The 15,433-nt window shown below is 41.0% G+C and overlaps 1 protein-coding gene across 1 annotated transcript in view; it reads left to right on the top strand.

Moving 5' to 3' along the window:
• The first annotated feature begins 579 nt into the window (after positions 1-579).
• LOC140454461 (cytosolic 5'-nucleotidase 1A-like) overlaps positions 580-15,433 on the top strand; it is a 75,681-nt gene continuing 60,827 nt past the window's right edge. Inside the window, exons 1-4 of the mRNA XM_072549219.1 lie at positions 580-735; positions 820-987; positions 4,377-4,506; positions 8,504-8,626. Of these exons, the coding sequence (XP_072405320.1) occupies positions 580-735; positions 820-987; positions 4,377-4,506; positions 8,504-8,626 (577 nt within the window). The remainder of the gene's footprint in view (positions 736-819; positions 988-4,376; positions 4,507-8,503; positions 8,627-15,433) is intronic.

The following is a 15,433-nucleotide window of genomic DNA, read 5'->3' as shown; positions in this document are numbered from 1 at the left end:
CAAGGTCTCTTTGTTCAGCAACAATCTCCAGGACATTCCCATTAAGTTTACAAGTCCAGTTCTGAATTAGACTCCATCTGCCACTCTGCAGTTGACACAGTGTTGCTAATAGACTCTCGTTAAGAGACATCTCTGTCAATTAGAGTGCAGTCTCTCTAGTACGTGTGGACGAATTACAGAGAGTGATTCAGACCATGCCCGTGTAGTGGCCGTGATGAAAACACATTACTCTACAGTAGTGAAATAACGCCAATATATTTTCACATCGTCGGCATGTTGCAGTGTTCCAACATTCTCAGTGGGCAGGCAGTCCCTGGGTAAATGCAGTTACCCGCTCCAGAGGAGTGTAACAGTGTGTAACACCAAGCGCAGACGTGTTTGTAACTCCCTGTCACAGAGGCTGGTCTGTTTGTGACGCTGCGGTGTGTGTGTGTGAGCTGCTGAATGAGTGGGGTGACCAGGTACAGCCCAGCCCAGCGCCTCTGAGCTCGGTCTGAGCCTATCCGACCCTGCTGCGGCCGCCTTACACGAGCAGCTGCAACTCGTTGAGTTGGGGAGTAACACAGGGAATCAGGGACGATGAGTGACACCGGCCTGTACTTATTGGACGAGATGGACCTCTGCGTTGTCCCGGTTCCAGAAAGAGCCTCGTCAACAAAGAAGAGCCGAGGACCATCAAACAAGATTTCCCCAGTTGTTGAACGGGACAGGACTCAACTCCCTGTACCGTTAGAGGTAGGGAGTAACTTGTACTGGTGTGTAACTCTACAAAATAAAACGAAAACAATCTCAACTTGTGTTTCTTTGTGTATTTATCAGAGCAAATCCCAGCAAGCCATTACCATCGCTGTGTCCTCCAGGACCCTCTTCAACATGTCTGATGAAAGGGCTATCTATGAGTCTGATGGGTTGGAATCGTATGTGAAATACCAGCTGGATCATGAACACGAGCCACTCAAGAAAGGATTGGCGTTCGCCCTGATGAAGGTAGGACCAGGAGACCTTTAAGCACTCCCCCCAGGGACCTGTTTGTTCAAACGGTGTCGAGTGTTTGCGGAATCACATGTAAACCTAACCTATTAGAGTTTGTGGAACACACCTCTCTGATCACATCGCCAGGCTTTGTATATTTCAGCTCAGTGGGGAGGGCCCCATTAGAAACGGGTTGAGTGTGTTTTCAGAGTTTCCTGATGAAGAGTAATGGAAGCTGATTGACAGGGCCAGGATGAACAAACGTAAATCCGTCCCTATGTTAAAAATGATCCACTGCCTTATTGATTTGATCTTAATTTCAAAGAATCATGACAGAGCAGAAAGAGCTCAATCAGTCAGCTCATCATGTCTGGAAGTGAGCAATTCATCTCGTGCTATCTGTCCACCTTGAAACTTAAATCTTTGTATATTCTTCCTTTTCAAATAGTCTAATTCCCTTTGAATTAATCTCCCTCCACAGTGCAGTCCAGACTTAACCATTTGCTGCTTGAAAACGTTTTTCCTCTGGTTAGTTTTCCTTTTGCAAATCGCCTTCAGTCTGTACCCTCATCCTTCATCTTGTGAGTGGAAGCAATTTATCTTCATATCTGATGTTCCTCATACCTGGAACTGTTCTTGTGACTTCTCCTGGACCCCCTTTTAAGGCTTCACATCTCTCCTGATCTGGATGCAATGTCCCAGCTGAGGGAAAGCTAGTGGCTGCTTGCTCTTGTGCTTGATTGCACCTGTTGGTTAAAGCCTTGGACACAGTATAACATTATTAACCACTCACTGCATCAATCCTACCACCTTCAGCGATAAATGCACATTTGTGCCCAGGTTTCTCTGTCCCTGGACCCACTTTACAATTGTACCCTTTAGTTTAGACTATCTCTTCACATTCTTCCTGTAAAAGTGAATCGCTTTATATTTCTCACCTTTTAAACTTCAGCCACTTGTCCATCCAATTGCTTTTTTTTTTGTTACTTCTTCAAAAAGCTCCACCAAGTTGATTAAGCACTATGTTCACTTAACAAGTCCTTGCTGGCCTTCCTGCATTTGTCTGAGACTACTAATTTTGTCCCAGAAATTGTTTCTTCATGTTCTGATAGTTGCTGAGTTTATCTATATATACTTTTTTTTGAATGAGTGTCCAAAGAAGTGATGGATGCAGAAACAATTACTTTTACGAAAGGCAGCGAATGAAGATCCTTTTGAAATAATTTAAAGGCAGAGGTAGAGTCTTGATCATCTAGTGACTAGTCTGCTTTGTTCTGCAGAAGGATCACTGGACCCAAAACTTTACTCTGCTTTCTCACTGCAACTGCTGTCAGACCTGCAGAGTTTATCCAGCTGTTTATGTTTTTGTGAAACAAAATGAATTGGAAATTACTTCTTTGGTAGCTGGTACTGTATGGAAAAATGAACTATTAATGTTTGACACAAACAATAACACCATCACTAGCCTTGTGTATCTTTTATAGCACGCTTTCCACAAATTAGAGTTGTCAGGAAACAGTCTTCAGTCGATTTTAGTTTCCATTTGGTTCAGTTTTCCTTGTTTCACTGTGTCATTATGCCCCGCATCCATTAAAAACCATTTCCCTCATTCTTCTGAGAATGTTGTTACTGACTTTCAGCAGTGACGTTCATTTCCTGTGATTCCTTCCCTGGCCTCTCAAGGATGAAACTTGTAGTGATCTTAAATCTCTCCTGGTTCTATCTCCCGACACAAAGGGTAGGGTTTTCACTTGCATCCTATACAGCACGGTGGCACAGTGGTTGGCACTGCTGCCTCACAGCGCCAGAGACCCGGGTTCATTTCCCGCCTCAGGCAACTGTCTGTGTGGAGTTTGCACATTCTCCCCGTGTCTGCGTGGGTTTCCTCCGGGTGCTCTGGTTTCCTCCCACAGTCCAAAAATGTGCAGGTTAGGTGAATTGGCCATGCTAAATTGCCCATAGTGTCAGGTGAAGGGGTAAATGTAGGGGAATGGATCTGGGTGGGTTGTGCTTCGACGGGTCAGTGTGGACTTGTTGGGCCAAAGGGCCTGTTTCCACACTGTAAGTAATCTAATCTACCTGGCAGTATATCCCTCCTATTCTCAATGCTTTGCTGCTTCCCCACCTCCCTCTTCCCCTTTCTCTTGCTCTCTATCTGTTTGAATCTCTGTGACAAAGACTGTAATAAGAACACTCGATTTTGCATTTTTTAATACTTTAAATCAAGCATATATGTTGTAACAATATCTGACCTGTTCCCCATGGTAGTTAAGATATATTGGCTTTTTGTTGGCATAATTGGCTCAGATTGTGTCACTCTATTCATTATTTGGTTTCAACTTCAAGTAAAGAGGTAATTTAAAACATAACCCTTTTATAAAAATTTGCTGGCTTAGTGGTAGGGATGCGAGCATTGCAGCAGAGGAACCCTCAGAGCATCAGAATGACAATTTCTTAGCACAGTGCAAGCTGATTTGATGACAGTGGCTGATTAACATCCACAGTTCTCTATTTTAAAACAAATGAGGCCCAAAGTTCAAACGAACTGACCTCTTCATCTGTATATTTCAATTAAACCACCATTTTGTGCCAGAAATTTGTGCAAATTGAATTATTCTCCCCTTCAATCTGGTGGCTGAAAGCACGTTTTCAACATGTATAGAAAAATACTATAGTTACGTAATCAGTGCTCCTCTTTGTTCTGGTTTGCAAGAGTTCACCAACATATAGACTTGCATATAGATGTTTTGAAACTTGCCTCTCACTTTCTTTCAGATTAATTAATAGGAGAGTTTTGCCTTCTAGACTAGAACTGTTCGATTGAAATGCCTGCCCCCTCCCCACCCCGAAACACGAAAGGTCAGATAAGTATGTGAGGCCTGCATCCTGAGACCATAAAATTATTTTTCAAATATTGGCAGAATTTCTGAAAGTTTAGATATAAATACTCAATTTTTTCAACTTTCTCCTACTTTTGCAAATTTAGGTAAATTGCAAATTTTCAAAAATTGTGCATTCTGAATTCACCTGATAAAATTGTCATTCAAAGCAGATACATCTAGTTCAAGATGAAGTTTGAGTGAAGCTTTAACATTTTGTTCATTCCTTAATAAAATTATTAAGGGACTCAAAAGGTAATTCAAATGATAAAATAGTGGATAGTGGCATTTTAGAGAAAGTAGAATTCAGCATCTCCTAGTAACAAGTAAGTTTAATAGGTAACAAGAGGAACTGAGAGACAATGTGGATGTAGGAACTTAGTGAGGAAAAGGTTATATAACAGTGCAGTGAAACGTTGATGTCTTTGTGAACAGGAGTTGTGTGTAAACATAAGACTTGGACTATATGTATAAAAAATATTTGAATGATATTGTTATAATTGGAAACCTGTGTCTTATTTCCAGGCACTGGAGACAGTTAACTTTCGACTACATGAACTTTACCCTGGCAGTGATGAAATATTTGATATAGTTCTGATGACTAACAACCATGCCCAAGTAGGAGTGAGACTGATAAACAGCATCAATCACTATGGTATGTATACTGTGATTTGTCTTTTTAACCAGTAGTAACAATTAATACCCATGGATTTGTCTTTACTAACTATATAATGAGGTGAAAGGTTGTGTATTGACTTTGTGTAATAAATTGATGGAATGAAGGCTTTTCTCAAAATAACGTTTTCTGTTAAGAATCTCCATTGGTTGTAAGAATGCTCTTAGAATTTATAATTCAAGTTTAAAAATAATGAAAATGTCAAAATGCATGAATTCACTATATCAAGCAACACAGGTTTGTCATAGCCAGTTATCATAATCAGTGTCAACGAATATAATCATGTATTGGGTTGATTGATTGCTGTAAATGGTGTAATTGTCGGTTTTGGAAGGCACTCAATAAGGGTATGTCAGAAGAACAAAGATTCAGTTATGTGGTAGGAAAGAAAATGTGACATAGCCTAATGTTGGGCCGAAGGGCCTGTTTCCATACTGTAAGTAATCTAATCTAATCTAAAACATAATTACCAAAAGCACAGGGATATATAGCTTAAAAGTGAGATTCCAGCAAAAATCTTTATAAAAAAAAAAAGCAACAATAAAATATTTAGCTGCTCTTGACATAATAAGTAACCAATTCTCAGGCAGCAGATGGTTCACTTAACAAATTTTGGAAGATTTAAACTTGTTGATACAGCAGCTAAGTGCACACTATTGGGAAAGGCAATTCAAGATTATCAGGAGTGTAGTGATTGTAACAATGCCAGCCAGGTAGACTTCAAAGAATATGCATTCCTGATTGGACTAAGCTAGTCCAATCAGGGAGCCCTGGATGACAGATAAGAAAAATAGTGTCTCCCCCTCCAACTCTATTTTGATTTAGTCCCTGCCCTCCTCTTCACTGTTTGTTTGATCACACAGCATTGCCCTTTGATGTGAAGGGCAGTGCTTGTCATTGGCCACTCGGGTGTTTCCTATCTTCCTGGTGGTGGAAATTGAATAAAAATTCATACACCTTGTGTCTCTCACTGTGTCTCACACCTGCACACACAAAAAAAAGAAAAAAAAAGAGGAGAAAAAAGGGCACTCAGTTTGGTTTGAAGGGCAAAAAAAAAGAAAAGTAGTGTCTTCCCCCTCCAACTCTATTTTGATTTAATCCCTGCCCTCCCCTTCACTGTTTTGATCACACAGCATTGCCCTTTGAGGTGAAGGGCAGTGCTTGTCACTGGCCACTTGGGGGTTTTCCCAACTTCCTGGTGGTGGAAATTGAATAAAGATTCATGCACCTTGTGTCTTTCACTGTGTCTCACATCTGCACACACACACACCATGGGTGGTGGGGGGAAAAAATAAGCACTACCGCAGTTAGGCGGTAGAGTGGGGGTTTAAAAAAAAGTAGTGTCTACATCTGTACACACACAACATGGGTGCTGGGGAAAAATAAGCGCTACCACTGTTAGGTGATAGTGGAGGGGGGGGGGGGGGAGAAGAAAATAGGACTGTCAGAGGTTTTGTTCACTCTGAGTGCTGGCAGAGGTTCTGTCAGAGGAGCTGGATCAGTTTCAAGTATAATGGACATGTAAATAATAAGAAAAAAAGAACAGGAGTGTCACACCCTTAATACAAAAGAGTGTCTATTTCTGCACTCACACTACAAGGGTGCTAGGGAAAAATAAACACTACTGCTGCTAGGTGGTAGTGTGGGGGAAAATAATTTTAAAAAAAGAAAAAGTGGAGTGTGAGAGATACTGCAACTCTGAGAGCTGGCTCTGAGGGAGCTGGATCAGTGGTGAAGGACTCTCCATTTTGTGTTCAGGAGGGGACAGACTGTGCTGTCTGGATAAAACAAGAAGAGTAGTGTCAGAGGTTCTGTTCACTCTGAGTGCTGGCTGTGAGAGAGCTGATCTGTGCCAATAAAAGGTAACTTGGTGACACAATATCAGTCTCAATGGAGTTATTTCAAGGAGTTAGTGGGGAACGTCAAATTTGAAGTAAAATCAATCAGGAAACCTGGTGGAGCGGGCTTGTGGAACCATATTGCCTGCTTTTGTTTCAATTTTCTATGTTCTTTATCACAAGGCTATCTAATCCGTCAGCTAAGGGAATATAAAACCACACAAATCAAGAAGTCTGTGGTGCATGCAAAATAAAAATGACTCCTTGAACACAAAGTGCAAGGGTGGCAGATAGATAGGAACACTACCATTTGCAAGTTCCCCTCCAAGCCACTCACCATCCTGACTTGGAAATATATCGCCGTTCTTTCACTGTTACTGGGTCAGACTCCTGAAATTCTCTCCCTAAGGGCATTGTGGGTCTAGCCACAGCAGGTTGACTGCAGCGGTTCAAGAAGTCAGCTTATTACAACCTCCTCGGGTCAACTAGTGACAGGCAGTACAATGCTGGCCCAGCCAGTGATGTCCACATCCCATAAGAGAATGAATAATGTGCTAAGATGCAATAATGGTCTTGTAGACACTTCAGTTTTTTTTTCTGTGAAACTGTAAAAGAAAACATGACTTTTTTCTGGTAAGAATCTCTAGTAGTTGTAAGAATGCTCTTAGAATTTATAATTCAAGTTAAAATTAATGAAAATATAGAAATGTATGAAATCGCTATGTTAAGCAACACAGGTTTGCCATAGCCAATTATCATAGTCAGTGTCAACAAATATAATCATGTATTGGGTTTGTAGATGCTGTAAATGTTGTAATTGTGGGTTTTGGAAAGCACTCAATAAGGGTAAGTCAGAAGAAGAAAAAGATTCAGTTATGTGGTATTAAAGAAAACGTGACATCGGTTAACAACAGGAATAGTTAGTGTAAGTAATGCACACTAGAGGTGAATGCTGGGACCTTGTCCATATGTGTAGATGTTTGGGCTTGGGTGTAAAGGTGGAGTCTTGAACTAGAATTTTGAATTCTTCTGAAAAATCAAAAGTCGGCGAGCAGTCAAGAAAACTGCAAAAAATGAAATGAGGATATGTTAGTGAACAAGCAGGTGTATGTAGTTGAATTTGGTTGTGTGAGATAATAAATTTTATGAAGAACAGAAAAAACACCAAAGTACATGCTACATTGCCCATAGTATAAGGTGCATTAGGCAGAGGGAAATGGGCCTGGGTGGGTTGCTGTTTGGAGGGTTGGTGTGGACTTGTTGGGCCGAAGGGCCTGTTTCCATACTGTAGGGAATCTAATAATTTGGGCGGCACGGTGGCACAGTGGTTAGCACTGCTGCCTCACAGCGCCAGAGACCCGGGTTCAATTCCCGCCTCAGGCGACTAACTGTGTGGAGTTTGCACGTTCTCCCCGTGTCTGCGTGGGTTTCCTCCGGGTGCTCCGGTTTCCTCCCACAGTCCAAAGATGTGCAGGTCAGGTGAATTGGCCATGCTAAATTGCCCGTAGTATTAGGAAGGGGTACATGTAGGGGTATGGGTGGGTTGCGCTTTGGCGAGGCGGTGTGGACTTGTTGGGCCGAAGGGCCTGTTTCCACGCTGTAAGTAATCTAATCTAATCTACATTTAATTGAAATGTTATGAAAGAGACAAATACAATTAAGGGCAATATTCCATTTGCTTTCCTTCTTACTTGATCACTTATTATGATTTCATCTAAGTGTACACCCAGATCCCATCTGTATTGTTTCACTCTATAACCTTTCTCTGTTTGAAGTTAAAAATCACACAACACCAGGTTATAGTTCAACAGGTTTAATTGGAAGCACACTAGCTTTCGGAGCGTAGTTCCTTCATCAGGTGATAGTGGAGGGCTGTTCTCTGTTTAGGTAATAATTTCCTGTCCCACGTTTTCTACAGCTGTGGATAACCTCATAACTTGTATCTTCCACTTCATTGCATGAAGAATTAATTTTCACATCTACAGCATGATAATAGCAGGAATTGGACAGGGAGAGATTTCATTTCTTTGTGACCAATATTGTGATAGACTGGCGATCACACAGCAATAAACAGTACAGTGGCGTCATTAAATTATTTCAAGTGAACAGCAGTTTTCATGTTGTAACTTTTGTTTTAGGCTTGGCAATTGAAAGGTTTTGTATGACGGGTGGAACAAGTCCTATCAATTATTTAAAGGCATATCATACCAACTTGTACCTTTCATCAGATCCCGTGAAAGTTGCAAATGCACTAAATGAAGGTAAGGACGAAGAAATCAAAGTATCACAGAAGTAAAAGTGTATTTATATATCTTAAAGTTTCACTGCAGAGGCAACCTGTAGCTTGGATGTTTATGAACCACAACTATGATTATTAGATCTTGTTTATCAGAATGATAAAAAGAATATGCATGTTACGGGTGGAGTGCCATGCAGAATAAACTTTACAAAATTGTAAAAATAAAATCAAGAAATTCTTTGTTACCGTTTCCAGCTAGATAATCTTAGTGGCGTTTCATTTGTAATATTCAAATATCTCTAAAATAGTTCTAGGTTTTATCCCTGCATTGCTATTTGAATATCCATTTCTCATATACTCATCACCCTATGTGAAGATTTTGTAAATCATCCTAAGTTGATCTCTCAAGTCTGAATTTGTTTCCATTATTCACTTTCCATGTTTGAAATAATATTCCAGGTTTACAATTGGCATAAATTTCTCTAGTCCATCTTCATACACAGGTCCATTACACAATGGATCTGGTCTTGTGGTTTTTTTGCACTATATGCAGAGCTAGAATATCTGTCACAGAGTCATACAGCACAAAAACAGCTGACCAAGTTTCCTTAACTAAACTATTCTACTTGCCTGCATCTGGTCCATGTCCCTCTAAACCTTTCCTATTCATATACCTATCCAAATGTCTTTTAAATGAACAACTAGAATTAGGTCTGATCAGATCACAGAGCTATAAAAATGTGGCTGATTCCTCTTCTGACTTGTATTTTAGCTTTTAATGAGTGTTGTCTTCATTCTTGCAGAACTGTACATGGTTGGGATTAAACTTCAGCAGCTATTCCTACCCCCATTATTGTACTTGGAAACATTCCATAAATTGTTTGCATTGACCCTGATTCGATGACCTCTCTTTGTTGATGTCATCCACAAGTTTGATCAACTTTTATACTGAATTTCAGAATCTATATAGAAATGGTGAACTCTGCAACATTGAACTCACTCGTTTACCCCTCCCCTTTTAAGATTGCCTCCGTGGTAATGGGTAGAATTTGTTGCCCTCTCCAGGACTAGGCTAAGGTGAGATAATGAGGTGGGAAGATCTGGTTGCAGAGCCTATGTTTTCTTAATACCACCACCCCCCCAACTAAAACAATGATGGAGAAGTTTGAGATCAGTGGTCCTTCTCTTACGGGCTAATTGAGGCCCTAAAGTAGCCCATTTATAGTTACTTTAATGGCCCCATTCTCCAAACACTGCAGCAACCAATATTTATTAATAAGGTCATTCTGGAAAAAACATTCTGTCACCTCCCCTTCCAACTCCAATTGATTTAGTCCCCTCCCCTCTCTCTCTATCTCTCCCTCACCTTTGGTGGTCTGCGTTGTCCTACACAGATGTTTCACATAGTTTGAATAATTGGAAATATGGGTGATTTGGTGGTGGTGGATAATGGGTGAAAAGTACCACAGGTAACTTAGTGATGGGGAAAAAGCCATTTGGTTGTGTGTGATAACACCTCTGGATATATATTTAAAAAGAAAGAAAAGCATTCTGTTCTAGCTGCTTCTATTGCTACAGTTGACATGGCCTTGTTATGATATTATGGGATAGCTGCTTAAAACAAAAGTTGCAGGTACATGCAAAAGTCTATTTGAATCCTTCAAATTCACTGTCCTCATCTCTTGCACCACTGAATAATCCATTCCAGTCATTTGAGTCAAGCATATCGCCGGATGGTTCACTTTCATCTTCACTCTCAAGGAAATCATCAATTGACGTTTTCATCACTTCCATCTGACTATAAATAGTCAGCCTCCAAACCATTTGAAGTATTAGAAATTCCACATTGTTTTTCACAATAATTTCAGTTTTCATTTCCTTCCAGGACTCAACAATCCACTCATAGACAGTTGCAAGTAATGGAGCATGCATGTTGTAACCCTTTGTGAAGCTTTTTTCCCCTTAGAGTAATAGAGATGTACAGCATGGAAACAGACCCTTCGGTCCAACCCATCCATACCAATCAGATATCCCTCTTGCATCCAAGTGTCCTGTTTCTTCAGGACACTTAAAAGGTTTATTGATGCTAATGTGCAGTGGCCTCCAGGAATCATTGCAATGTCAGTATTGTTAGCTCAAAGTTCACTGATAATACTTTTTACTCAGTGTGATCTGAACACACCCCAAACCAGTAAGCTTTCTTCCTTTCTCAGTCCACCTGGTCACTTATTCCAGACCTCCTTAATCCAAGTTTACCAGCCACCTTCATCCATCCACCCCTTTTCAAGGACGAGGACAACAATGCCTTTTGGAAATTTCCGTTTGGGCAGAGTTTTCCGCTTAAAAACCACCACAGGCTTTAACTTTGTTCTGTCTGCCTTACAACCAAATTCCACAGTAAATCGGCTCCTTTCATGGCCAGCAGTCTTAACTAAAATAGTTTTTGTTCCAATCTAGCCCACTGTTCTGTTCCTTAGCATATCAAAGTTTATTGGGGTTTCGTCCATATTGCCGATGCACGAGAGCCTGGACGTTTCTCTTCTGACTTCTGATTGCAAAGCAATGGAACCCAATTAACTTGTCATTAAATTCTGAGGGGAGACAATCTTGGGCAATCTTGGCTTTCTGTCTAAGCACCAAATCAGACCTTTTCATAAACCTACTGCTCCATCCATCACTGGCTTTGAAATCACTGAATCCATATTTTTGTTTTTCCTTCGTTTTTAGCACGTATTCTTATATGCTGTCGAGTCACTATGCTTCCCTTCCGATAGCTGACTGAATTACCCAGTCAGCAATCTGTTTCAGTTGTGGCCACTTGTTCATCTATCCTCTGTTGGCATTCTTCTGTTTTGGCATAGCCTTTAACTGTGTGGCTTATTTCCTCCAATCTCAAGTTTTTCAGAAACACAGAACTCCCTTGCAGCTGCGCTATTATTGTTCTTCGCTGCAACTTCAATGACTTTATTAGTTTAAACTGTGCTGTATACTCGTTCCTTCGTGATACCATTTTGTCAGAAAGAATTGGGGGAGTTGTACAATAAATTCAGAGCACAACTGTACCTGACCCCTACTTTTGAGAAACTGAGGCAACAGCGGGAAGATTAAGATTGAGGGCTGCCATAAGGTACCGTAGATATTTGCATGCACCAGTCAAATATATGTATGTAAATATTACATAAATATATATAGTATATATAGTTATCAACATTCAATTTAATGATTTGAAAATTGTATTGTATAAATATATGCTGGTGCGTGTAACATGTGATGAAGCAGATATTGCATTTGTATCAAAAATGTGCCAATCATGCCCTTTAAGGCTGCATATATGGTCAGGAAGAGACCCCTAAAGACCAAGGATCAACTTATACACGCGATGCATGAAAAATACCAGACTTTTTTGGCCAAAGATAAGGGGTTGACTTATACATGAGTGTGGGAGAAAGATCTTGCCTCCCTGCCCACCTACAGCATGGCCACATAAAAAACACAGAAGCTGGCCTGTAAAACACAGAAATCAGGCCTACCAACATATACAGGAACTACCCAAGGTGCCCCAGTCTTCGCCAAATAGTCTCTTCCACGATATTATTTTGTTTAATTAAACTACTGTCAATTTCACTGCGATCCTCGTTTTGTCAACTCTGATTTATTGGGCTCAATTTCTCTGACAATGCAATCAACCTATCTATGAGTATATATGGTATTTGACAAATATATTACGATACCTTGTAAATGTTTTTTTAGGAGGTTTTCCAATGACAGTGTATTTATTTACTTAAGAACCCAGAAGTGTTATAAATATGAGCAGGAGTAGGCCATTCTGCCCTGCGGATCCACTCCGCCATTCAATGAGATCATGACGGACCTTCTACGTGGTAACACAATTTTCCTGTACTATTCGCATATTCCTCACACACAACGTCGGCAACTAACTGTCTGAGGACTGTAAATTCAGACTGGCCTTCCATTGTCGGTAGAGGTGAGCTCACTCAATACTTACCAGTGAGTGGGCACATTCACTATCCCCAGATTAAATCCCAGTAGTCTTGGTGACATGCTGACAAATTACTCTGTATTCTGGTTGCATTCCAGTTTCGAAGAGGTTCTGAAATCTTCATCTTTCTTCTGTGTGTGTGTGTGTACACGCATGCACGTACTTGTGTGTGTATGCGTACGCGACGCGCGCGTGTGTACACGTACAATGTGTGATTGCTGATGGAATTCTGATTGGAGTGCTATAATTCTAGGAATTCTTGTGCGTTCCTCTGTTTGGCTTGTCCGAAGATGGTTATGTTGTCCTTCCTCATCTGTGTAGATTAGATTAGATTCCCTACAGTGTCGAAACAGGCCATTTGGTCCAACAAGTCCACGCCGACCCTCCAAAGAGTAACCCACCCAGATCCATTTACCTCTGACTTATGCACCTAACTCTATGGGCAATTTAGCATGGCCAGTTCACCTGACCTGCACATCTTTGTGACAGTGCGAGGAAACCGGTGTACCCAGAGGAAACCCACACAGACACGGGGAGAATGTGCAAACTCCACACAGACAGTCACCTAAGGCTGGAAGCGAACCTGGAGCCCTGGGGCTATGAGGCAGCAGTACTAACCACTGAGTCACTGTGCCGCCCATATGTATGTAAAGATACTAACGAGAGTGGGTCATGTATTTTTGTGGCTAGTTATCTGTCTTTTTGTCCAAAATCATGTTTGTTACAGATGTTGCAAGGTATTTTGTAAATGACATTAATTTTGCTTGTTGTTGTTGTAGCTTGCTACAAAGAAACCTAGCACATAGATCAAACATGGGCCATACTAATAGTGCTTCACCAGAGGGTCACTGTTGATGTTGCCTAAAATGGTGATGAAACATCTGAAAATGAACCTTGCAGCTCGGCGATCAAACCTACATCCAGAAGCTCAACCTGAGCTATAAATCTTCTCAAAATCTTACCATCAGATAAAATGCTGGGGCTGTTTTCCTTGGAACGTTGGAGGCTGAGGGGTGACCTTATACAGGTTTACAAATTTATGAGGGGCATAGATAAGATAAATAGACTAAGTCTTTTCCCTGGGGTCAGGGAGTCCAGAACTAGAGGGCATAGGTTTAGGGTGAGAGGGGAAAGATATAAAAGAGACCTAAGGGGCAACATTTTCACACAGAGGGTGGTACGTGTATGGAATAAGCTGCCAGAGGATGTGGTGGAGGCTGGTACAATTGTAACATTTAAGAGGCATTTAAATGGGTATATGAATAGGAAGGGTTTGGAGGCATATGGATCGGGTGCTGGCAGGTGGGACTAGATTGGGTTGGGATATCTGGTCGGCATGGACGAGTTGGACCGAAGTGTCTGTTTCCATGCTGTACATCTCTATGAACTCTATGACTTTGATCCCATTTACCCTCCCCTGAGGGAAAAAAAAGGAAATGACACTGCAGGAAATGACATCACTAACCCAAGGAAACCTAAACACGTAAATAAAAAGCGGGCCATACCACCGGTGCTTCACCAGAGGCTCACTGATGATGTTACCTAGTATGGTGACGAAACGTCTGAAAATGAACCTTCCAGCTCTGCGAGCAAACATACATCCTGATAACGAGATACTTGACACCAATCAAGCCAGTGAGAATTGCAGGACAAAATAAAGAAAAGGAACACAGCAGTTCCAGCAGCATCTGTGAGGAGAGAAAAATAGAGCGAACAATCTGATTCTGATGTGACTCTTCTACAGAACTGAAGTGAGAGGTGGAGAAGTGATGGGTTTATAATGTAGGAAAAAGGGAGGGAGAATGTCCTGGAGCAGGTAGGTCCAGAGGATGGTCAGAGGATGAGTGGGATTAGAGATCACATATATCACAAAACAAATAACAAAAGTAATAACAATGACTGGAGAAAAAAATGCAAAGCCCAGTGTAGATGCTCATATGAGCTGTTAATGACAGAGTAAAGGTCAGCTTTGGTAAAAGCAAAACAAAGAAAATCAGACACCCGTGGGTTGCAGTGAAGAGTGGGGGAAGGCAGTGAAACACAATGGAGGTCTGAGCTCATATGGATCACTGAGTGAGGTGGGGGCACTGATAAGACATTCAGATGCTCTCAGCAGGACCCTCACTTCAACTTCTTTTTTCTTTTTTCCATCCTCCCGCTCTACATATACTCCTGAACTGGAGCTCACTTTGATAAGCATCAGCAAGATACTGAAGGGCCCAAGGCAGGGATTTGATCAGTTCTCTCTGAGGTCACATTCTGAGTGTGAAAACCATTGAAAATACCTGTTGTTCACACTCAGTGTTATGACACGGCGGTGAACCCTTCTGTTAATTAAAACACACCCAGAAAAGCTCACCTTGCCTTGTGATCTGATAAAACGAGTTACAGAGAACTCCCAAGTTCCACTATTTAAAGAAAATAATATCAATTTATTCTTTAAATCTAAAAGTGAACATTAAACAACAACTGTTCACAACTCTAAGCCCTCCCTTCTCTTAACTGCTTATTATCTGCCTCCAACTCTGTAGCAATATATTGTTCCAATAAGACACTTACTAAAGTTGCATTAACTTAATTTCATAACCATACAGCAGCTGTCATCATCAGTGTTTTTCTTCTTCAGGCTGAAGATTTCCCTGGGTCGTCATCTTTCTTTTTATGCAAATATGTTTCGTGTGAAAAGGTACCTTTTGATTGGGGCGGAGGGGTGGGGCGGGTGGGTTTCAATGGCAGTTGCTCAGTCTGACTTTCAAAATGCCTGTTTTTCTATATCCCCAACATTGGATCCTCTTATTGTTTTGATGTTGGCAAAACAATAAATTCAAA

The sequence above is a fragment of the Chiloscyllium punctatum genome, chromosome 3 (assembly GCF_047496795.1).
Source record: "Chiloscyllium punctatum isolate Juve2018m chromosome 3, sChiPun1.3, whole genome shotgun sequence".
Taxonomy (NCBI): Eukaryota; Metazoa; Chordata; class Chondrichthyes; order Orectolobiformes; family Hemiscylliidae; genus Chiloscyllium; species Chiloscyllium punctatum.
The sequence above is the reverse complement of the archived record's forward strand: the minus strand, read 5'-3'. Positions and strand labels throughout refer to the sequence as shown.